Consider the following 23,658-nt stretch of genomic DNA (forward strand, 5'->3'; position numbering starts at 1 on the left):
ACAAGCTTGAACCATAGACAATGGAGGCAAAACTGAAAGGTGAATGGTATGGATCTGTGGGTAGTGGCTTGGGAGCAAGTTCCTGTTTCCCTAAGACAGCTAGGGAAAGGGTGCTGCAGGACAGGGCTGGCTGCCACCACTGCTCTGGGGGATGTGGGGAAGATGACCCAGGCTCAAGGAGCATTGTGCTGCAGCCAAGGTGCCTTGCTGCTGATGCTGGGAGGACCTGTTGTCCCACCCCGGAGACAACCCATTCCCAATGACAGCAAGGCTTTCCAGGACTACAGAACAGCCAAAGCAGACAACAGGGTATGACTGTTTTTTTCTGCACACAGCAGTAGCTATTTTACCATGCCTGTGCCTAAAGCCAACCTTACATCTATCCCTAACCCAGCTGTCTGGAGCTCACCTTTGCTGTCTGCACTCTGCAGCATCCGAAGAGCTCAGCTTTCAGTCACTGCAGGAGAATGGTCCCCCCTGCCTCCCCAGCAGGTTATAGCATTGCTTCTGCATTCACCTTCAAAAACTCAGTTTCATAGCTTTTCCAAATCACTGATGATCATTTTGCACTCACTCTCTCCTGCACAGCATCTCTGACAATTTGTTTCAGATAAAAAGAAATGCCCTGTTCCAAACTGTGCCAGTCATTACTCTGCTCAATGCAAAAAAAAAAACAAAAACACAACTACTTAAATGCAACATCAAAAGAATTTAAGAGCTTCTACAGATACTGTATCACATTCTATAGCCAAATCTCAGAGAAACTTCAACATCCACATGTTATATAGGATACCTTTACGTTAAGACTTCAACAGCACATTCAACAACACTAAAAACAATCCCAAACAATAGATATACAGGATGTGATACAAACAATAGAGTGAGAAGCTCCATTAGGATTTCCCAACTGCTCTCAGTTAAAATTCTTACCACAATGCAGTACTAATAGTTACTTATCATCATACAGGAATCGTTGTTCTCCAGTAAAAACAAACGTATTTCCAAATGATTCACACTACCTGAGGAATTAATGTTTTTTTTCAGCTCTGTTCCAGATCCTAGGTCAGGAATCTCCTTTCTATTCTGGTAAATTCCACCAAGATATCACATGTAACAACAAGTTCTTGAAACAGTTTCATCAGATTTTCCCTTTAAGGTAACCCACCGCACTCCCAGGTGAGGCACAGACACCTCAAAGGCACAAGCAGCTGAAAGTACTGCAGCGGAATCAGATGATCAGCATAAGCTTAGAGCTTCTGCAGCCTCCTTTCAGCTTTAGAAACGTAGCCTGTGATTTTCAAAGTCACCCAGCAGGGAAGCCACAATCCAGTGCAGTAGTTTAAAGCCCGGATAACACATATAAAAGCAATTTATATAAAAACAATTTTGAGAGCAAATATGAAAACAAAATCTGACAGATGCTGCTTCAACATGTAACGAGGTTGCAGCACTGCAGCAAAATCTGTCATTCCCAGCTGTATAATGTTGCGCTGCATGCAGGCACAATGTGAAAGAGCTGACAATGCCAAGGAGTGCTACACTGCTGCAGAAACGTGAACAGTTTTACCCTTTTGCAAGCATCTGGATTGCATACTATAACAGAGCAAAATGTGTTAAGTGAAATAGCTGGGGTAAAGACAAATGGGTAAAGACCTGCTTGAGCTTATGTTCATTTTAGCTAGTCATGTAGAAAGGCATGTTTTCAGCTTAGGATGAAGCTACCATCTAGAGTACAGATAAAATGCCCAGAGACTGAAACACAAACTTGAAAACTATTGACACAGGTGATATTGACACACAGTGTCAATGTTTTCTTGCTAGCCTCTATTCCACCTTTCCTACTATGGCACTTGTATTTCCAATTCAGCGCACTTGCTGCTGCCTACTCCTGTACCATTATATGCAAGTGCTGGGCTGACCTGCACATTGTCCGTGGGTTCCCAGAGCAGGAGAGGTGCCATGCTGCAGCCATGGGAGCCTCCCTCAGCTGCCTGGCAGGATGACTGCTATGCTGTGACACAGGTTGGGTAACCCTCTCACATCACCTCCTACAGAAGCAGAAGCTTTTCTCTCCTACTGTGCAGCCTGACACATAAGCCTCAAGCTTCAGGGGCTTTGTAATATTAACCACCAAAGTTCATTCTTAACCAGGGCTAAGAAAGCCTCAGTTCTCATTTCCTCCTCCTGCTGCTCTGCTCTTTCAGAGACAGGCAGCACACACTCAAGGATCTGTCTGGTCTCATCCACAATGGTGTTTGCAGGGTGTCTGAAAGAAATCTGTCCCTTTCCTTCTGAGCAAGCGATCACAAATCCAACAAAGAAACAAGGGCTTTCACTGCAAAAAGTCATATTTATATTCACCAACCACCTCTCAGAGAACCATCAAGTTTGCAATTTAAAATTGCAAACCTCAAAAATGGCTAGGTGAACGAGTCAATTTGAAACTAAGTGAGGTCTAATACCCGGGTTATATAGGAGGTCAAACTATGACTTCATCTGTGATTTAAAAACCAATTAGCTAGGTAAATTCAGAACTATGTTTACACTCAGTGGCCAGTACACACAGAACAGATAAAAATCATCAAAGCCTACACTTTCCCTTCATGACATGAAGGAGGCAAAACCACCACACATTCCTCCCCAAGCCAGGGCAGATTGCGAGAGGGTGGTGAGGGAGCACAGGTCCTTTTCATCCCAGAGCACTGCATGTGAGAAGCAGGACTTGCCTGCAGCACCAGGCAGCCAGCCTGCTTCTGCCTTGAAGGGAGGAATGAGGGCTGTCACTGAGCACAGCCATGCTGCGGACTCCCAGCTCCCTGAGGCTGGGCAGCACTGGGAGGAGGCAGCACAGAACAGCCGGTGTCGAGTCACAGTGGGACGGGGAGCAGCAGAGGGAAGCCTTCCCCTTGCACAAGATACATGCTCTGGCACACAGGGCCAAAATTGTTTGGACTTAACTACAGTAACTTTTCCACTATAGTGCTCTAAATGTGAAGTCTGCACTACTGATGCTCAAGTGTGGACAGCGCTTTGTGTGAGCTGCAGCTTCCCAGACACAGAGTGTCCAAAGTCACCACAAAAGCAAAGTGATGGTGCAGATGCAAACAGGGGCATGCACGTGGCAATACTTAATACAAACAGGGAACATTAACATTGCAAAACTGATCTCACAGTGTGGATCAGAACAGATCCTCACACTGATGATTCAGTCATTTTTAGACAGGCCTGCCCTGTGCCTGGCACTACTTGTGCCTTCTACCCCCATGCTGCCCCACTCCAGCCATACAAGTGTCCTTGGCTAGGACAGAAGTACGTAGGGTTAAAGGGGCTTGGGGGCAGCTAATTAACTTTCACCAGATCCACTGTACACTGCACCAGCTGGGGGAGAACTGGAAAGAGCACCCAGAGGAGAAAGCTGCCAGAGGAAGGGGAAAGGCAAACCCACCTCCTTCAACCACCATGTCCACCTGCACTGACCTAGCATTTCCCCAAACTGTGACTGGAGAAAATGTAAAAGTCCCATTGTCTCCTCCAAGTTACAGCAGCGAGCATCAGCTCCCATTTGTTTGTCACACAGAAACAAACTTAGCAGCTGATGTCTCCCTATATTTTATAGCAGTGTATTTTGGCAACCTTGTTCCTAAGCAAATGCTCCATTTCATTCCCTGGGCTACTGGTATGGATCCTAATGGGTTCCACTGCTGGCACAACTCATCCAGCTCTCACTGCTACAGACACAATACTCACGGCAAAAAGCTGCATAGCAGGCTGAGTATCATATTTAAACTAATTTAAACTTTCTAAAAATCCTCCATCTTTTCAACCCTTCATTATAACAGTGCATTCAACTTTCTGTATCATGTTTCTACGAGAATCTCAAAAGTTCAGTAACATAAACACTAGATTTGCTGTACAACCCCTATGAGCAAGCACCAAAATAGTCTCAGCAATGTTTTACCAAGAAGGAAATAGAAACTGCTAGTGTATGGTGTTTGTGCTCCTGTGTCTACTGCCAGTGCACTTAGGTGCAACAAACAGCCTTGCCTATCTTACTCCACCCTGCTTGAGGGTTAAAGAACATAGAACTGAACTGTGCCTTACAACCCCTTATCTGTTGAGATGAGGGCCCCTACAGGGAAACATCGCTGTCAAAACCTACAGAGACACAAAAAGGGTAAGACCTAAGCTGGCACATTTTGTTGGCTAAAATTCAATGCCATGCTTCATGCACTCCAATTTTCAGGCTGCTGAGACAACACAAATCCCACCAATTCCACTGGAACAGTACACACAGGTATCAGTCGCTCATGGGTTTTTCCATCAAAATGAATCTGTCACTAACTCCAAGTCCCCAAATCTAGACATATGACTGACCATCCAGTGTCTGCAATAGTTGACCTCAGTCACCAGATGGAGAAGTCTGCCTTTGGCTGTTCACCCAGGCAAGCAGCTGAGTCTGGGATAAGTGCAGTGAATCCCACACCTTTGGTGACCACTGACAGTAGAAGAGATCAAGTTAAAGTACTCAAAAACCTCAAAAAACATAGACTGTGAAAAACAAAGGGAATAATAGCATCAAAAGGTGAAGCAGAGCACCAGAGATGGAAGAAGTAATTGCAAGCAACACTTGCTCATCAGCTGTCACCAAGTATTTCAAAATGCATGCTTTCTGTATCACATACACAAATCCAAATGTAACCTAAGAAAAAAGACCTTACAATGGTTTTAGACAAGTGCTCTCCTTCCAATATGTTTTAAGAGTTCCCATGACTTGCATTGCAGTAGTTAGTGCAAAACATGCTGCCGCTCCTGATCATCATGTCAATCTTCCAAAGCAAATGGTGTCCTAAACAAGATTATTTGCTTCATTTGAGCTTAATATTTGCATCAAAATTGTTCCATTTTGTGATTTGGCTCAGTTACACCAACCAGACTTTTTGAAAAACTTCTGAAAATAATAAGGCATGTCTCATTTGTTTCCTTGCTGACCGCTGCCCTTGGTGGGAAGGAATGGCTTCACAGAGGATGAGCACAATCTCAGAGTACCTGTGTACAATACTAGGGTTAGATCATGCTCAAAGATTTAATCACAAGCTCATCCGAAAGAACAAAATAACTTGGCCTAAATTGTTAGTAAGGCACACTGTTATTTTTGTTTTGTTTTTAATTACCATCTCTGGTCACAGCCAGATGTGAGAGTACTCTTTATGCAAGAAGATCTATTTTTGTCTACGTTTACTAACTTATGTTAAATACATAAACTCAGTAGCTTATTTGCAGTTGGGCCAAATTTTCAGAGCACAGAGAAAGCCAGAGGAGCTGGCGAAGAGACTATGTTGCCATAACATATTTTGTCTTCCTATAAAGTAGAAATCTGACAGCTTGCCCTTAACTGGAATAAGAAAATTTTACCATTTAAAGGATTAAGGGAAAGCTGAGGCTGAAGGGCCACTGGGACCAGAACAAAGGCAGGGAAGTTAGTTACCAAGGACCTGCCTACTCTTAAGTTATTCTATGCTTCTATATCTCCTTATCCTGATTTACTCCTGCCCTCAGGAATTTTTAGCCACATGTCCAAAAAAACACAGCAAACAGTTTTGCAAGCTTTCCTCCACTTCCAGGGCCTGGCCTGTTAGAGGGGGCTTAGGTGACCCAACCAGCCCCAGCTGCCAGGGCACAACCCCAGACAGGGGCTGTGCTCACCACAGCTGAGCAGGGTTCTGCTTCGCAGCCCTACGCATGGCCAGTGCTCCCCAGGGCCTTTTGGAGCCTTCTGGGAGCCCGTCCAGCTCAACAGCTTGGCAGGCAGCAAACACAGGAAGAGAGAGCAGATCCTTTTCTGCTGTATGAGCAAGCTTAATCAGTACTGGGAAGAGTTTGAGTACTGGAGCCAGTGCAGCCATCCTTACTGCTGTGGATCCAACACAATAGAGGAATTATGCTTCTGCAAGTACCACCGATGTGAAATGGCCATGTAGCACACTGCGCCTACTGAAACACATTGACTGGCCACAAGCTTTTATTAACTAACCAAAGCACATAATTGTTGGTTTTGTACTCACACATGCAGTAGAAATGCAGAGGAATACTGTCCCTCTTCATTATCCAGTAGGCAAGGAAATACGTCTCTGCCACAAGACTGTAGGCATATGCTAAGTAACTGCATTTTATCTAAAGCTTGAATGCCGAAGAAAACTCCAGGGTTGTAAAATATTTCCCCTTTTACTATCGTCACTATGCATTGTCGCTTAGGAGAGATTCCGCCCAGGAAGCTCTCAGTTCAGCCAGAGACTTGATAAGAAACAACCTCAATGCATGCTGCAATTGCAAGCACTATTTTCAGTGACTTTGTGGAGAATTTTAATAGCATTTATGCACCTATTAAAATCTAATCCAACTGCACCTAATCAGAAGGTGCTGACTAGTTGGTATGGTCACTTTAACTTGGGTTTGATTGGTTTAAAGGCTTCAAGTGTAGCATTAGAAAATAAAATGCAAATTTGCAATGAAAGCGTGGTCATCAAAGACAACCACCAAAGGTCCGCTACTTCACTTGCTCTACATACCAACAACTTGTGACACCTGGCAAAGCCAATTGCAGTATTTGAGTAAATTTAAGAGGAGAAAAAGGAAATTTTGTGATGTTAAATAAATGAATTCCCTCAAGACAAGGCAGCAAAGAAGGCTTAACCTGATTAACAAAGGCAGAGAGCATCAGAGAAGCTCACACATAACAGGGAGAACATTATTCATCATAAATAAGAGTGGATGGGCTGGGAAAAAAATCAGATAAATAAATAGCTGACAGGAAAGCAAGTAGATAGTTGCAGAAAGAAAGAAAAAAAAAAAAAAAAAAAAAAAAAAAAGCTGATGGCTATTCACAGGAACCCCATGCCTTAAGTGTGTAGAAACCTCAAGAAGGTCAACTACATGATAATCGTAGGAGAGAACCCTACACCGAGTGTTTGACGTGCATTAGGCATTTAGTTATCTCCAAACCGTCGGTGAATTTCTGCGCGCCTTTGCAGAGTACCCGCAGCGCTCCAGCCTGGCATAAAGGCCGTGTGCCTTCCGGCCGGCCGCGCCGCGACCCCGCGGCCAGCCCCGGGCCCCGCTCCGTACCCGCCGCCGGGTAAACGGCCGGTCCGGGAGCTCGGGAGATTCCTCGGAGGCGACCGAGCACAGCCCGAGCCGCCCGAGGGCGGCTCCCACCGGTGGCGGGGCAGCCCCGCGGGGCGCCGCACCGCTCTCGCCGAGCTCCCCGGAGTGACTGCCGCGGGCCGCGGGCGCGGGGCCAGTGCCGGAGCCCGCCAGGCCCCGGCGCGGCGGGGCAGGCCCGGCCTGGCCGCTCCCGGCAGCGCGGCCTCGCCGCGGTCGGGGTCTCGCCGCCGCCACGCCGCGGGCACCCCGGTCCCGCGGCACCCGCCCGGCGCGGGCTGCTGCAAGGCGGTCTGCTGGCAGCGCAGACAAAGCGGATGCCTCGAATTCCTCCCCACCCCGCCGGTCGGGCGGAGGCGGCGGCGTCGCGGGGCTCCGGACGGGGCCGCGGCACCCGCCCGCCCGCGGCCCTCCGCGGCGCCCACCTCTGCCTACCTGGGCGGCGGGAGCGCCCGCGCTCGGCCTCCTCCCGCGGCGCGCTCGGTCCGCTCGGGCAGCCGCCGGGCCGACCCGGGCCGGGGCAGCCGCGCCACGACTCGGGCAGCCGCAGCCCGCGGGGCTCGGGCTCGGGCTGCGGGTCCGGCCGCTGACAATGAGAGGCGGGCCGCGGCACCGGGCGGCGCCTGGCGTCACCGCGGGGGGAGCGGGGCCGGCAGGGCGAGGGGCGGGAGCGCGGCGCTGCCGGGCGGGGCGGGGCGGGGGTCCTGGGCCTCGGCCCCGCTCCTGCTCCGTGCCGCCCGGCCCGGCCGCGGCACCGCCTCGCGGCGCCCTCCGCCGGCGCCTGGGCCCAGGTCCTCCGGTTTCCTTCGCTTTCCCCGTGGTTGGGAGAAGCCGCTGAGGGAGCTTCGGCCATTTTGGGGGAAAGCCGGGCGTGGGGCTGCCGGGTCGGGCCTGGCCTCGCGCAGCCGGGCGGCCCTGCGCCTGCCGGGCCCTGCTGCCCGCCCGGCCGGTCCCGGGGCCGCGGCCGGAGCTGCCTTTATCTGAGTGCCCCCGCTGGAGCAGGTGGATGTGGCCTGGAGGAGGCTGCGGCCCACGGAGAGCCCCCGCAGGAGCAGGCCCCGGGCCAGAGCCGCAGCCCTTGGAGAGGAGCCCACACAGGAGGAGGGGGCCTGGGGGGAGCTGCTGCCTGGGGGGGACCCGTGCTGGAGCAGTTTGCTTCTGGGGGATGGACCCCGTGGTACGGAGCCATGTGGAAGCAGTTCTTGAAGAGTTGCTGCCTGTGGGCAGCCCCCACAGGATCAGTTCGGGAAGGACGGCATCCCGTGGGAGGGACCCCACGGGGAGCAGGGGCAGAGAGTGACCGAGAAGGAGCGGTGGAGACGAAGTGCTGTAGACTGACCACAGCTCCCATTCCCTGTTCTCTTGCGCTGCACAGGGGGAGGACATAGAACATGGTTGATGGTGTGAAGATGTTTTAGTTTCTCACTGCTCTAGCTTGTTAGTAATGGGCAATAAAATACCTTAATCTCCCTATGCTGAGACTGCTTGACACGTGAGGATAATTGTTGAGTGATTTCCCTGTCCTTATCTCAACCCTTGAGGCCTTTTCATCTTATTTTCTTCCCCTTTCCCTTTGAGGAGGGGGAGTGAGAGAGCAGTTGTGGTGGAGCTCAGCTGCCCAGATGAGTAAAACCACCACAGGTATGTGCAACCAAAAGATGTTAAGATGGAGCTGGAGACAAGAGACCTTCCAGCACCAAATGGGAAAAGCTGCTCAAAGTATTTTTCTGCTATTAAGCAAAACCCCAGGACTAGTGTAATGCAGAGCTTTTCCTAGAGGGTGGTGTGGTGATGGACACTGAGAGCGCTAGCTATCCATGCCTTTGTATAGCATTGGGCTAAACTGCCCAGCTGGGTCAAAGGAGGATCGGGTCAGCAGCTGGTGAGTGCTTCCAGCCCACAGGCAGACTTGAAAATCTTATAATGCATTGTCCCCTTTTGCTAGTAGGTATGCTAGCTATAGTCCAATACTGTATATATATTACAATACATTATGTATATATATTCCAATTTGTTCCAAATAAATTTTAGGCAATGCCAAAGGTAGATGCTTCAAGTGCTAGGTGATTCATCTTGTAAAGCTCTGGTAGAATATTGCGTGTGTTCACATGGAGTTGCAGGAATGCAATACCAAGAACACAACAGTGATATGATATATCTTGTTAGTACAAAGATTCACGTAAGACATTTAATTATATTGGTTTTTTTACATTTCATGGTGTGCCCTTATGACCAGGAAAACCATTTAGTGAACTGAACTGCTCCCCCAGGACAAGGAAAAACCAAAAAACAAGTGAAAAATGTGTGCTTTCTGCTCCCTGACAACGTGCCACCTGTTGGCTCCTGTGCTTTACTGGTGGGAGAAGCCTGGGGGATCCAGTCTGGGACGAGGGCTAGTCAAAGGGCCCATCTCTGCCACCAAGTTCAGCACCATCATTTTGGATGCCAGGTGGAGAAGGCTGCATGTAGTGAGTGGGACCCGCAGCAGAGCTGGGGTGACACCCCCAACAATTGGCTGGCAATGCTCATACTTACTGAAGACTCACCAAAATGCTTCATCATTCTAGCATATCCCAAAGGACCAGAGCTCACCTTACGGCCCCTGGCAGCACTATCAAGAGTTTCCCCAGGGTGGCAGAGGTTAGGCTTTGGAAATGGCAGCTAAGTCACAGCTCTTGAAGTCCCCCCTGGAGCCCAGGGATAAAAACACTGTTGTAGCACTGACCAGGGATGTTGAGACTCCTGTACCACAGTCTCCAGGAGGACAAGGTCAGTGATCTCAAAACCCCATACCTCTGATATGCTGTGGAGGTATCTTTTTAGGGCAGAAGGGAGTGATTGGTCTGACAGTGTGCATTTACTACGCTTGTTCCCAGTTCAGCCCTCAACATTATGGAGGTTTGGGTGTTGGGATGGATAGAGGGGGACAACATTCAGGAGAGGATGAGAAGGGAAGGGCCGGAAAATAAGATGTGTCTCCCCACCGTAGGCTCTCTCCTTGGTGTATCCTTCAGTGTCATCTGTATGGATCGCACCTGCTTGTTGTTAGCAGTTGGCTGCAGTGGTCTGTTTGGGATCACTCCTGGCACCCAGGTAGGCTACTTAGCAGCCATTGATGGGTATCTGAGGAAGACAGGTTTCTAGTGGTAGTACTGGCATTCTGGTTTGAGTTTTGGGAAATCAGCACCCACCCTTTCAAGCCAAGAGATGGCTATTGTGCCCGTGCCCCAGGCCTTAGTGAGTCCTCATCATGCATCCAGTCTCTTCTCCCAAGCAACAAGCAAAAGGACAAGACAAAATGGCTTCAAGTTGCACTGGAGCAGTTTAGGTTGGATATTAGGACAAATTTCTTCACTGAAGGGGTTGTGAGGCATTGGAATGGACTGCCTGGGGAAGTAGTTGAGTCATCATCCCAAGAGGTATTCGAAAGACGTGTAGATGTGGTGCTTACAGACATGGTAGACATGACAGTCTAGGTTAATGGTTGGACCTGATGATCCTAGAGATCTTTTCCAACTTAAATGATTCTATGATTAATGCAATCTACACAGTCATGCTCATTATGGACTATGAAGAACGCTTCTCAGTCTCCTGTGCCACAATATGTCAGCAGTATTTGGACAATGAACTGCTGCTGGAAGGAAAGCACAAGGCAGAGTGTAATGACCTCACTACCCAGCTTGACTGATGGGAGGCAGTCAAGGGAGGTGTGAGGGAAATACTGAGGAACATGCTGAGCTCTAAGGAGAAATAAAGAAGAACAAAGAAGCCGGAAGGTTCAGATATCAATACTGTATCTGAACCAGCTTCCAGGTGGGGATTCCAGTGTGAGGAAGAAACAGTGACTGGAAAACCAGGGAATGTCAGTGTGTCAGACCTCTGGATCAGCATGGGAGTCACCCTACCCACTGTGGTGGAAAGTGGCATGGCTGCAGCTGACAATACCATGGATGCGGCAACAGGGCTGCAGCTGTCTGAGGAGATACACAGGCGAAAAAAGCTGTGTTGTAGAGTTAGAGAAAGTTTTCTCACAGAAAATGAAATGTGATGCATGACCTAAGGGAAATGAGGAGAAATAAGGAAGCTGTAGCTGTCCTGAGGGGAAGGAGTAATTTTTTTCCTTTCTTATTTGTGGGGACTTAGTGCATTCAATGGAAACATCAGAAATGACAGAAAGGGACAAGTGGGGATGTAAGAAGCACTGAAGGCAGATCTGGGCTCTGGGCTGGAGTGGGGTAGTGCTGAGACAAAGTTTGGCAACAGAGGCAGCCTTTTGCCAAAAATTGGCAGAGGAGACGAACAAAGTCAGGGAGCCCAACTCAACCTGAAGAATAAAGGGAACGAGCAGTGGGGCAAGCTACATATGGGCTGGAACAGGAAGATGAAAGAGGATGCAGAGGCACAGGGCAAGGGAGGAGGAAATACAGCAGAGGTTATGCTGTTGGTGCTGCGTTTAGGGTGGGCTGGAGAAGCTCACTGTGCTTGTGTGCTTGATATGAATAGCAGAGTTGATAAGAATAGCAGAGAAAAGCAGCGATCTCTTTCCCCCGGGTCTCTTTCTTATCTCAAAGACAGTCACTGTGGTGTGGCAGCTTCCTCTTCTTATAGTACTTGGCAGAAAAGGTTGTGTATTCCAAAGGGTGCAGAGTGTAAATAATGTGACCAGAAATGAGGTGGGTGGAGGGGAGATAATAAACACCCATAAAATCACAAATAGTATGGGGAAGCAACAGAAACTGTCAGCATGTCTGGCAACAGAAGGGTGTAGCAGGTTTAAACAAACAAAAGTAGCTCTTGCAGTTTAAACACTGCTTGATAGCATGAGAAATGCATGACCACAGGATGCCACAAACACCAGAGGTATGAGTAGGAAAAGGGACTAGACAAGCTCACGGGTAACAGATTTCTCTGTAGCTATGAAAAATATCTAGTCATCTCCTAGTCTGTGAAGGGCCTGAAGTGACTTTTCAGATGCTCTTTCTATTCTGTACTTGCTGTTTCTATGGTGAATTTAAATGAGGTATGTAAGTTGATCTAACAGCTTGCTAATGATGATACATGCAGTTCTGTCCTGTCCTCCTGAAACTACTTTTGAGTCTGTGCTGCTTCTGTTGCACCACTTCTAGCATTTGTTCTGTTCATTACAGTGGCAGAAAATTAACAAGAAGTGAATACTTTTCACCAGTTTAGTGAGTTGAATCAGCCCACATGTTTATGAGCCAGTGGCATCCATCGAAACAAAATTTTTTGCTGTTCTCTGCAAGGAAGATAAGAAGTTTTTTTAATGGCAGTTGAAATTCTTACATTATTACTTGATTCCAGGGCTTCAACCTTTAAGTATTAACATCAGGGTCATGATAGGATCCCAATATTTATTGAATTGGCTTCTAAAAGCTTCTGACAGAGCTGGAGCCTTGGCTACACTAGGTGCCAGACAGACTTTAGGAATATGAATAAACACAGATAAGTGGGGGGGGGGAGGGGGGGGGGGGGGGGGGAAAGAAAAAGAAAAAAAAGAAACATCTTATTATGACTCCTTTGTTATAGTTACAACATTCTACCATGATGTCCCCTGACAGCCCACAACCATATCAAGGTACATCAACAAAGGTACTGATCTCTGAGAAGCAAGCAGCAACATCAGAAATAGGACAATGTCATATTCAGTTCATACCATCTTCCTCCTGGTAACAAAGCATATGCTGTGGCATTACAGTGACAATGCCATGTCATCTTTAGACCAAGGCTCTTCATCTCTGTCTTCACCAGCATCATAAGACAGAATCTGACATATCTGGAGAACAGCATAATGGGTAGTGGTTGCTGTTGGCAGTAATAAACAGGATTTACATGCACTCAGAGCTAGGTTTGTCTGAATATGTTAGACAACTCTAGTACAGACTCAGTCTCATTTCAGTCTTTCTTCCTAGGCAGTGGAAATGTCATTAAAGTCAACTGAGTTTAGGGGGTATTCACCCCTTCCTGGAGCAGACATCTTAAAAATATCAGCTGAATTAGGCATACACATGAGACCAGAAGGATGCCTTTTAGAGTGCCAGGGAAGCTGGCTAATGTCATTGCGAGACTGCTTTTTATCATTTTTTGAAAGGTCCTAGGGAAAGTTCTGGTAATTGAAAAAAAGACAGATGTCTTCTTCCTTAGTTGTTGAAATATTCTGCACTGAAATCTAATTGCAGGGTTCTGCAGTGAACACATAATGCTTTGACTTTTATTTATCTAATTCTTCTGTTTTGAATAAATTCTAATTTGTCATTGAAATAACTATCTGTTGGAACAACTACAAATTAAAAAAAAAAAAAAAGTGTTTTACTTTACCTTTGTGCTCAATATTACCAGAGTTTAACTGGAGAGACTCTTAGAAATCACGCAACTCTCATGTGCCTTCTTTGAAATGCATTTGTGTTCTCTTGACTGTGATCCACAGACGATTAATGACACAGTAAATATGGACATTGATCTCTGACATAACAGCCTCCTCCTTTCAGCTATGTGATGTTATTTATCTTTCATTTATGATCCTTAGTTAGTGTTTTCCTATGCTAGTGCCACATAATTTTTTTCCCAAATATGAATTCCTGAAGCATTATACCAAATATTTACCAGCATTGACAATGGTGTAATATTGGACCATATGCCTTTTTGAACTAGCCTATAATCAAAGAAAGGGGACAGTTTATTTGCTCTTGAATTACACAGTGTCTTATAATTGCCCAAAGAACAGTAGTGGATCATGTAGTGGAAATATTCTATAATATTTTGCCATTCTGTTCATCGTTGGAAGTAGGCAAGACAGGGGAAGAACAAAAGTATAGTTGATCCAGATAAGGCAATGTGAATAGACCATCTAGCCTCTCAAAGGACCATTATCTGTGGTTTTATGATTCATGGAAGTCCTCACATTGGGTAGATGTGAGGTATTCCCAAAATACTCTCTGGGAAGTCTGTTTTTCATCAATGTCACTCCCCTGATACCAAAGGACAAAGTTCAGTTTTATCTCTAGAAACAATTCAGTTGTGTATAAAAACCATCTACTACTTACTAGAGAACAGACTTGATCCTGGGTCTTCTACTTTCTAGGTGTGTTCTAAGTACTGACCTATCCAGGTCTGGCTCTCCTTTCCCTCTTCTGAGCATGACTTGTATACATGTATGTACAAAGAGGATAAAATTTTCTGGCTGGAAACTATTGTGGGGCTGGGGAAAGTCAAGCAGGTTGTGATCCAGCAGCTATGGGAAGGATGCTGGATAGGAAGGTTCCAGGTACTCTTCTGAACACTGGAGACACCTTTGGACAGACAAGGGTCCTTCATGAAGGGCAGGCTCAGAACATTGGTATGGAAGCAGAGATAATACCTCCCAAACCAAGGAGATAAGATGAAGAGGAAATTGCATTCTTCAAGGACTTCTTGCAGGATTCCCTAAGACATGGGTTTCCAAGTACCCTGCTTCAATTTCTCATTGATCTTTAATTAATTTAAGCTATCTTCTGCAGGCTGAACAACCCAAACTTTCTCAATCTTTCTTCATGAGAGGTGTGCCAGCCTCCTGATCATTTTTGTGGCCCTCCTCTGGACACACTCCAGCAGGTCCATGTGCTTGGATTGGGACCCCAGATCTGGAAACAATACTACAGGTGAGGTATCACTAGAGAGCAGAGGAGGAGAATGACCTCAGTTAACCTGCTGGCCATGCTTCTTTTTATGTAGCCGAGGATATGGTTAGTTTTGTGGGCTGCAATCACACATTGCCAGTTCATACCCATTTTTTCATCCACCAGTATCTCCAAGTCCTTCTCTGCAGGACTGCTCTCAATCAATTCATCATCTAGTCTGTATTGATACTGAAGATTGCCCCGACCCAGGTGTAGAACTTTGCTCTTGGCCTTGTTGTACTTCATGAGCTTTGCGTAGGCCCACTCCTCAAGTCTGTCAGGGTCCCACTGACATCCCTTGGCATCTCTTCCCTCTAGAATATCAACTGCATCACTCAGCTTAGTGTCATCTGCAAATTTGCTGAGCATGCACTCAATCTCACTATCTCTATCACTGATGTAGTATCAATGAATAGTATTCGTTCCAGCATGGACCCTTGAGGGATACCACTTATTTATTACTTATTTCCTCTTGGACAATGACTATTGCTCTGGGCACAGACATCCAGCCACATTTCTTTGTCCATCTAACAATCCATCCATCAAAACCATATCCCTCCGATTTAGTCTGAAGAATTGTATCAAAGGCCTTACAGAAATCCAAGCAGATGACATCAGTAGCTCTTCCTTTGTCCACTGATGTAGTCAGTCCATCATAGAAGGCCACTGGATTAGTCAGGCACGATTTGCCCTTAGTGAAGCCATATAGTCTATCTCTAATCACCTTCCTATCCTCCATATGTTTTGGCATGACATCCAGAAGGATCTGTTCCATGATCTTACTAGGCACCAAGGTGAGACTTAATGGTGGGTAGTTTCCAGGATCCTCCTTGTGACCCTTTTTAAAAAGGGATGCAGTACTCCCTTTACTCTAGTCACTGGGGACCTCTCCTGACAGCTAGGACTTTTCAAACATGATGTGGAGAATGGTTTAGCAACCACATCAGCCAATTCCCTTAGGACCCTGGGATGCATCTTGTTGGGTCCCATAGTCTTGTGTACATTCAATATGGTTCGTGTCCCACCATGTTTCAGTGATAGTGATTAGGTCATAGCTTTTTAAGTGCACAGAGGCTTCCAACTTCTTCTGTCTGTTACCAAAGCTATGTGCATTAGTATAGAGACACTTCAGTTGGACTATCAACCCTGTCACCATTTTAGAGAAACATACTTTGAGGACTTTAACAGGTTTTTCACTATTGGTTCCTAATATATCAGTAGCTCCTGGCTCTTTTCTGTCCTCTTCACCCTCCCTTCAAGTACTTCTACACATTGATGAAATCTCCTCTAACCTTCCTCTTCTCCAGGATGAACAGTCCCAGCTCTCTGCGCCTTTCCTTGTAAGAGAGGTGCTCCAGTGTCTTGATCATCTCGGTGGCCCTCTGCTGGAAACTTGCCAGTCCATATAAGGACAATCTTCCAATATAAGGAAAATCTTTTTCACTGTGAGGACAGTCAAGCACTGAAACAAGTTACCTAAAGATGCCCAACATCCTCTTTCTTGGAAGGCTGAAAAAAACCCTCAGTAACCTCGTCTGATGTCACAACTGGCCCTGCTTTGAGCAGGACCTTAGATTACCAACCTCCAGAGGTCCCTTCCAAGTGAATTACTCTGGTAGTGTGTTGTGTGTCCTCAGATCTGAGCAAGGACTGATACAATTGCTATCGTTGCCTCTATCAGTATTTCTAATTAAATGTTGGCATCAGCTACTCCAAGTCTTTGATTTCAAGTTTAGAACCAGGTATCAGGACACCTGAAGGACCCTGTAGAAGATGCTCCCTCAGTGAAATGCAGACCAAAATTCAGCATTACTTGGACAACCAAGTGGCAGCTTTGCTGCCAAGTTTTTTCAGGAACACTGTGACCTTAGGGCTCACTGCTAGCATGCTGCCTTGGAACATCAGGTAGGAACAGGATTAGTTGTTCTTAAGAGACCAGTCTGAAAGCAGCCCTGCCTTAGGGAACATGAAGTCATCAGACAATAAAAAAGGCTTTTTCAAGTTTGTCAACAGCAAGAGGTCAAAGGAAAATATGGACTGATATTTGAAGCAGATGGTCACCTAACAGCTAAGGATGAGGAGAAAATGGAAGTATTTAATGCCTTTTTGCCTCAGCATTTAATAGTTACGGCAGATCTTGGGCTGTCCGGTCCTCAGAGTTGGACGACCATGTCTGAGGGATCAGTGACTTTCCATCTGTCGTCACCAAAATTCTAAGGGAACTGTTTTATCAGCTCAGCATTCATAACTCCACGGGGCCTGACAGCCATTCATGCCAGAGTATTGAAGGAGTTAGCAGATGTTATAGCTGGATCCTTTTCTGCAATTTACCAAAGGTCTGGTGAGCCTGAGGAAGTCCCTTCTGACTGTAAGTTGGCCAGTGTTACAACCACCAACAAAAAGGGCATGAGAGAAGACCTCTCATGGACACAGGAAACTACAGACCTGTTGGTCAAACCTCAGTCCCTCAAAAAGTTATGGAGAAGATTGTAAGACATTTGAAGAACAAAGCTTGGTAATAACCAAGCATAGTAATTTTTTAGTAATTTGATCTCCTTTTATGATAAGGTCACCCACTTGGTGGATGAAGGGAAAAGGATGAACGTAATCTTCCAGGATTTTAGTAAGGTCTTTGATACTTTCCCTCACAGCATCCTTCTGGACAAATTGTCCAACTGTGAGACAAACAGCTGGGTAATGCTATGCTGGGTGATGAACTGACTCAATGGTAGGGCTCAAAAAGTCATAGTCAATCATGTTACATCTGGCTGGTAGCTGGTCACCAGCAGTGTTCCCCAAGGTTCAATTCTAGGACCAGTCCTGTTCAACATTTTTATCAATGATCTGGATGCAGAAGTGGAGTGCATCCTTAGTAAATTTGCTGGTGATACTAACCTGAGAGGTGCTGTTGACTCCCTAGAGGGACAAGACATCTTGCACAGGGATCTAGGTAGATTGGAGCACTGAACAATCATCAACAGAATGAAGTTCAACAAAGGCAAATGATGGGTGCTGCACCTGGGGAGGCGTGAGGACAGATACAGGTACAAATAAGGAGATGAGTGTCTGGAGAGCAGCTCAGCTGAAAGGGATCTGGGGGTGCCGGTTGACAGCAGGCTTAACGGGAGCCAGCAGTGTGCCCTGGCAGTCAAGAGGGCAAACCTGATTTTGGGGTGCATTAAACACAGCATAGCCAGCTGGTCAAAAGAGGTGATTCTCCTGTTACAGCTAGCATTGGTGTGGCCTCACCTTGAATATTTTACACAGTTCTGGGATCCAGAATAGAAATAGGATGTTAAGGTCCTTGAAAGCAACTAGAGGAGGGCAACAAAGGAGGTACAAGGGCTGGAAGGCATGTCTCATGAGGAGAGGCTGAGGACACATGGGTTATCTAGTCTAGAGAAAAGGAGGCCAAGAGGTGACCTCCTTGCTCTCTGCAACTCCCTGGGAAGGAGGAGCACAGAGGGAGATGCCGGTCTCTTCTCCCTGGGATCTGATCACAGGATGCATGGGAATGGCACAGAGCTGCACCGGGAGATGTTCAGACTGGGCATGAGGAAAAATTTCATTACTGTGAGTGTGGTCAAACACTGGAACAGGCTTCCTAGTGAGGTGGTTGGTGCCCCATGCCTTGCAATGTTCAGGAGACATTTCAATAATGCCCTCAATAATATGCTTTAACTTTTGGCTAGCCTTAAAGAGGTCAGGCAGTTGGACCAGATGATCTTTGTAGGTCCCTTCCAACTGAACTGATTCTGTTCTATTCTATTCTATTCTATTCTATTCTATTCTATTCTATTCTATTCTATTCTATTCTATTCTGTGGCAAGCCAAGCCTGTAGCTCTCAGCAGATGCTGGTATAAAGCAGGACATGTCAGGATTATGCTGGCTGGATTGTGAGATGGGCTGCTGAAAAAACATATTTGACTCTCTCCTTGAAGTCCCTAAGGAACCAAGACCTTCACTCTGGCTTCCAGCTCTGACCCTGACTCTTGATTTACCTTTTATCCTCTTGCCCTAGTAGTATCTTTTGTTGTGGTTGTTGTTTGATTTTATTTTTGTTTTGTTTTGTTTTCAAGCTGTAAAACAGGTAAGTTTATGCAGTTAAAGCTGTGTACTTCACTTTCTGTACATCTCCTGGTATTTTCTGCTCTCTCTGTGTCCACAAGACTGTGCCAGATTGAACACAACCATCCAGAAAGCACACGATGCAGGCAGGATGGACAACACAGGAAGGGCATCTGTGGAAGAGGAGGGGAAGTTTAATAGTTACACAAATAAGCAGTGTCTTCATGACAGGAAACCTTTTCCTGTAGAGCAAAAAAAAAGTCTACACAGTCTGATACTGTGACTTCTGGGATTATACACACTTCAGGCTGTGACTATCATTGTGGGAGACTGGAAAGGACTCCTGAGGGAACGAGGGGATGTCATATCACAGACATTCTCATAGTAGTACTTATATGACTGCAGGAAACTTTCCAAGGTGCTCTTTGTTCTGGGGGTTAGCCACTGCTGGCAACATTGCTGGGTCATGTTAAAATGAATCTTGTCTTGCTGTGTTAATGCCAAATGGAAAGGCTCTTCCAAGCAGGGTGGCAATTAAACGCTTTGTGTGTAACTAGAGAGGACTGTAATTCTGCCATCTACATAACTGTACTGCCTGATCCTGCAGTATGTGGGTTGTTCCACTACGTTACTGTATGGTGCAGTTCTCATCTGAGGCACCACCAAGAAAAAGGCTGTGAAAGAAATGCAAAGGAGAGGCTGAATTGCTTTGATAGATGTGGCCTGTGGTGGAGTGTGTTGGGATGGCTAAGACAGTGGATGATGGAGTTGAATTTGATCAGACTGAGAATTGGAACAGCTATCAGAAGGATGATGGGATAATTATTTCAAAGCAATGCATGCTACTGATATGCATTATGAGCATGGTATTTCTGCTATAACATGATCAGTGACGCTAAAAAGGTTAATGAAACATGGGCTGCAGCACTTAGTGTGATGTCCTTTCTGAGACTTCAACCAAGACCTGGAGCAATCCTCCATGTGCCAGCTTCCCACCTTCCAAAAACAGGAAATGATCCTAGAGACAGAGAAGTTACAGGGGACCTACTCCACTTCCACTGCCCCAGAGGAGAATCCTGACATCATGATTTCTGACAGAAGTTTATATGGCAAGTTCTCAAAGACTTACTGAAATAGTGACTTCATATCTAGTCCAACAACATTAATTTATAAGTAAGTTTTTCTTGACATTTCACTTAATTCTCTCCCTTCTACGTCCCTGTCTTCTTGTCTTACTTTCTATGAATATGGAGAACTGATTATTTCCTTCCTCTTAGCAGTTGTCCTTTACCTATCTAAACACTTCAGTCTTCAGTTGCCCACATCTTTTAATGTTTTCCCAGGGTTTCACATTTTCTACATATCATTTGAAGATTTTCAATTCTCACGAAGACTTACAAAAGTAGGTTTTTATTGTCTCACTCCTAAGCACTTAGTTGCTCCCTAAAGGAGTCTGCGTGCCCATGGATTAGACACAGTAATGTTCAGCTTTCTTTGCTGAATTAGCGCTGCTTTGTTTTTCTGTGTGTATGGAATAAATATGTACTAGAACTAAGTAGTAAGACTTCTGGTTCCATTCTGATATCCCAGTCATTCTACACTGGTACTAAACATATTTTCTTGTTTCAGATCGGGTGTAGGGAAAAAAAAAAGAAAAAAGAAAAAAAGAAAAAAAAAAAAGACATAAAATCAAGGTAATTTTCAATAATCTTCATGCTATTTATTTTGTAGTATTTCTGCACTGGCTATTCTACTCATGATAAAATGTGTAAAAATGCTTTCAAATAAACTGTCTTCTTTCTGCAGTTTACCAGAAGTGTAGCTTCAATGAATATGTTTGTGAAGTATCCACAGAACTTACATACTTGCTATGACTTTGTGCCTGCTGCTTACAGCCAGGCTGTGTCACATGTTTTCTGAAAAAGTTACTGGTTTTATCAATTTCAAATGGATAGGATACATGCTATAGAAAACATAGGCATCAGATCCTGTTCTCCAGAAACTTTCTCAGTCTACATAAATTGCTAATAATATACAGCAGAAATACTGAAGTCCTGCAAATATGCACATGTTTTGCTCCCATCAGGTTAGAAAGGTATGCCAGACTTGGTAGTATGTGCCATCTCATCAACAAAACTCAGCTTTCTGATTCACAGTCTTTCATTTGTTACAAACCTTACTTCATATGTTGATCTTACATATACAAATGATCACTGGAGAGACGAAAGTTCTCTTATGATACACAGAATTCCAGACAGAAAGAAGCAAATTGGCAAGAAGTTCCCAGCTACATGCACAGCACAGGGCAGCAGAGATGGCAGTTACTGCTCTATACCCTAGGAATCAAAGCACAGAAAATCTCACGGGAGGCTGCAAGATTGTACAAGAGTCAGTAACACAATAGGAGAGAATCAAGACGAGCACTTTTTGAAATGTATTAGTTTTTGGAAAGCCTGTTTAAATTCTTCATTAAAAGCTGTATAAATGACTGGATTGATTAATGAGTTTAAGTAACCTAACCATGTAAAAAAGTCCAGTAGGATGGGATGAAACCAACATGCATCCTGACAGATTGGTAGGACAAGAGACATGACAAAAAATGGCAGCCAGCAGAAAATGAAAGCTCCCAGAATAATGCCTAACGTTTTGGTGGCTTTCCTTTCTCTTGCAGCAGAAATTCTTTTCCTTTCAAGGATACTATCTGTAAGTTTTATTTTAACATGATTGATAAGTATTGGGGATCCACTTGAATGGGAATGCCCTTCATGAAGGCCAGCATTAATGGAGCAGAGGGAAGACCCAGCAGAGCCAGTAATCAGGTGTGCAGTAGTAAATCGTTTCCCATATAATGATGGTGGCTTCAGAATCCTTGATCGAGCTGCTACATAAATTCTACCATACAAGATTAGGAGAAGCACAGTTGGGATGTAGAAAGCTCCACAGGTGGAATAAATTGTGTAGGAAATTTGATCTGTGTTCACTGTACATTTTGCAATTTCTTCATGAGCTTTCACTTGCCTCCAGAAAAATGGTGGCACAGAAATACTAATAGATATCATCCAGACCACAGCAATCATGAGCACTGCTCGGCCAGCAGTCCGGCGTTTGGCATATTCCAAAGCATCTGTGATAGCCCAGTATCTGTCCAGTGCAATAACACAGAGATGTAGGATTGAGGCTGTGCAGCATGTGATATCTGACGATAACCAGATATCACACAACACTTGGCCAAAGGCCCACGTGTGGGTGACAGTGTAAGCAATACTGATGGGCATCACTAGAACAGACACTAAAAGATCAGTCACTGCCAAGGAGCCAATGAGGTAATTTGCAGGTGTGTGGAGCTTTCTAGTCATAAAAATTGTAATAACAACAAAAACATTTGCAAGGATCGTTGCCAAAGTTATGACAGACAGAAGGACTGACAGGGATATCTTCAGCCCTAACAGTGTCCTTTCATCCAAAGCCAGTGGTGTTTCAGTAAAATTTAATGACTTATTTGCTGAGCTCTGGAGAGAGAACTCTGATGAAAGGTTATACTGAGTCATCCTCTGTACTGATTTCACTTTCCAATGTAATCTTTCTGGGACAATGAAGAAAAATGCTCACCTTTTTGCTGAAATAGAACTTTTCATACTTGCGTCCAACACTGAAGAAATATTAACTTGTTGAAAACATCAGATTGCACAGTAGACAAGGTACTCTCTTAAGGCAGATTTTCCATCTCATCTTATGTGATGCTATTGTTAAAGCAAAATGTTAACATAATCATCCAAACATGATTCTGCTGTTTAATACAAGAAGTACTGTAAGTTGAAATTCAAGCGTTTTTCATTTTCATCTTGAAATTTCTATGTATATGAAGGCAAAGTCATTCATTATGAACTTTGCACCTTCTCTCTGAACTTTTCTTCTACAAAGCTGCATGAATCAATATTGAAAAGTGGAGGCTGAAACAAAAATGTCTGGCATGTAATTGATGCCCTAGCGTTGGGGACAAAGCTATCCTCAAGAATATTTTCTCTTCCACTCTTAATATCTGAATGTCAGGCTTTTGATATTTATAAAGGACTCTACTGGTAGAGCACTCAAGATATAATACAACGCTGTCTGGATTCCTGCTGTAAACATAATTTCTGCTAGGTTTGTAAATTGGGACCTGTTTCTAAACAGTGCAAGGGTCTGTTTTCATTTATTCCTCCAGACCATTCTGATTTTCTTTTCAACACACATTCAGTCTTCAAATGCTGAAGTCAGGTGTTGGTTACCAGAATTCAATGCATTGGCGCTGAAGCTCAAAGAATGTTCCAAGTACTGAGATGTTCCTGATCATGCACACATGGTGAATGATTGTAATGACTTGTGGTGATTCCCTCAAAAGAGGAAGAATATGGCTGATTAAGGGGATCTGGAGAAAGAAAGTCAATGTTTTAGTCCAAAATGGTGATACAGGATTTGTGGAAGTTGAGGTATCTACGTATACAAACCACAGGCTTTCCATACGTTTCTTTAGATTCACTTAATGTAACCTGAAATCTTTACAGACCTTAAGAGAACATTCTAAGACAGATTTCCTTGAGATCTTTCAGTCAGACCCACTCACAAGTACAAGAATGTCACTTACATTATACTAACCCACACTTTCTTGAAAGAAATCCTGAATATGGATCATGAACAGCTTTGAAGCATGATCCGAAGGCTATTAGCAGAGATGCTGAACTTCTTCAAGAACATAACCATCAGGCTGGCTTCCTCCCA

General features: G+C 45.2%; 2 protein-coding genes across 2 annotated transcripts in view; both read right to left on the reverse strand.

The window, feature by feature from the left end:
- The window catches only part of LUZP1 (leucine zipper protein 1), a 44,625-nt gene extending 36,942 nt beyond the window's left edge, over positions 1-7,683 (reverse strand). The window contains exon 1 of the mRNA XM_032202096.1: positions 7,594-7,683. The gene's annotated coding sequence lies outside the window, so the exon portion shown is untranslated. The remainder of the gene's footprint in view (positions 1-7,593) is intronic.
- Positions 7,684-21,311: 13,628 nt separating this feature from the next.
- HTR1D (5-hydroxytryptamine receptor 1D) lies at positions 21,312-22,448 on the reverse strand. The gene has a single exon (XM_032202367.1). The coding sequence runs from the start codon at positions 22,446-22,448 to the stop codon at positions 21,312-21,314; it is 1,137 nt and encodes a 378-aa protein (XP_032058258.1).
- Positions 22,449-23,658: the final 1,210 nt, after the last annotated feature.

The sequence above is a fragment of the Aythya fuligula genome, chromosome 23, assembly GCF_009819795.1.
Source record: "Aythya fuligula isolate bAytFul2 chromosome 23, bAytFul2.pri, whole genome shotgun sequence".
NCBI lineage: Eukaryota > Metazoa > Chordata > Aves > Anseriformes > Anatidae > Aythya > Aythya fuligula.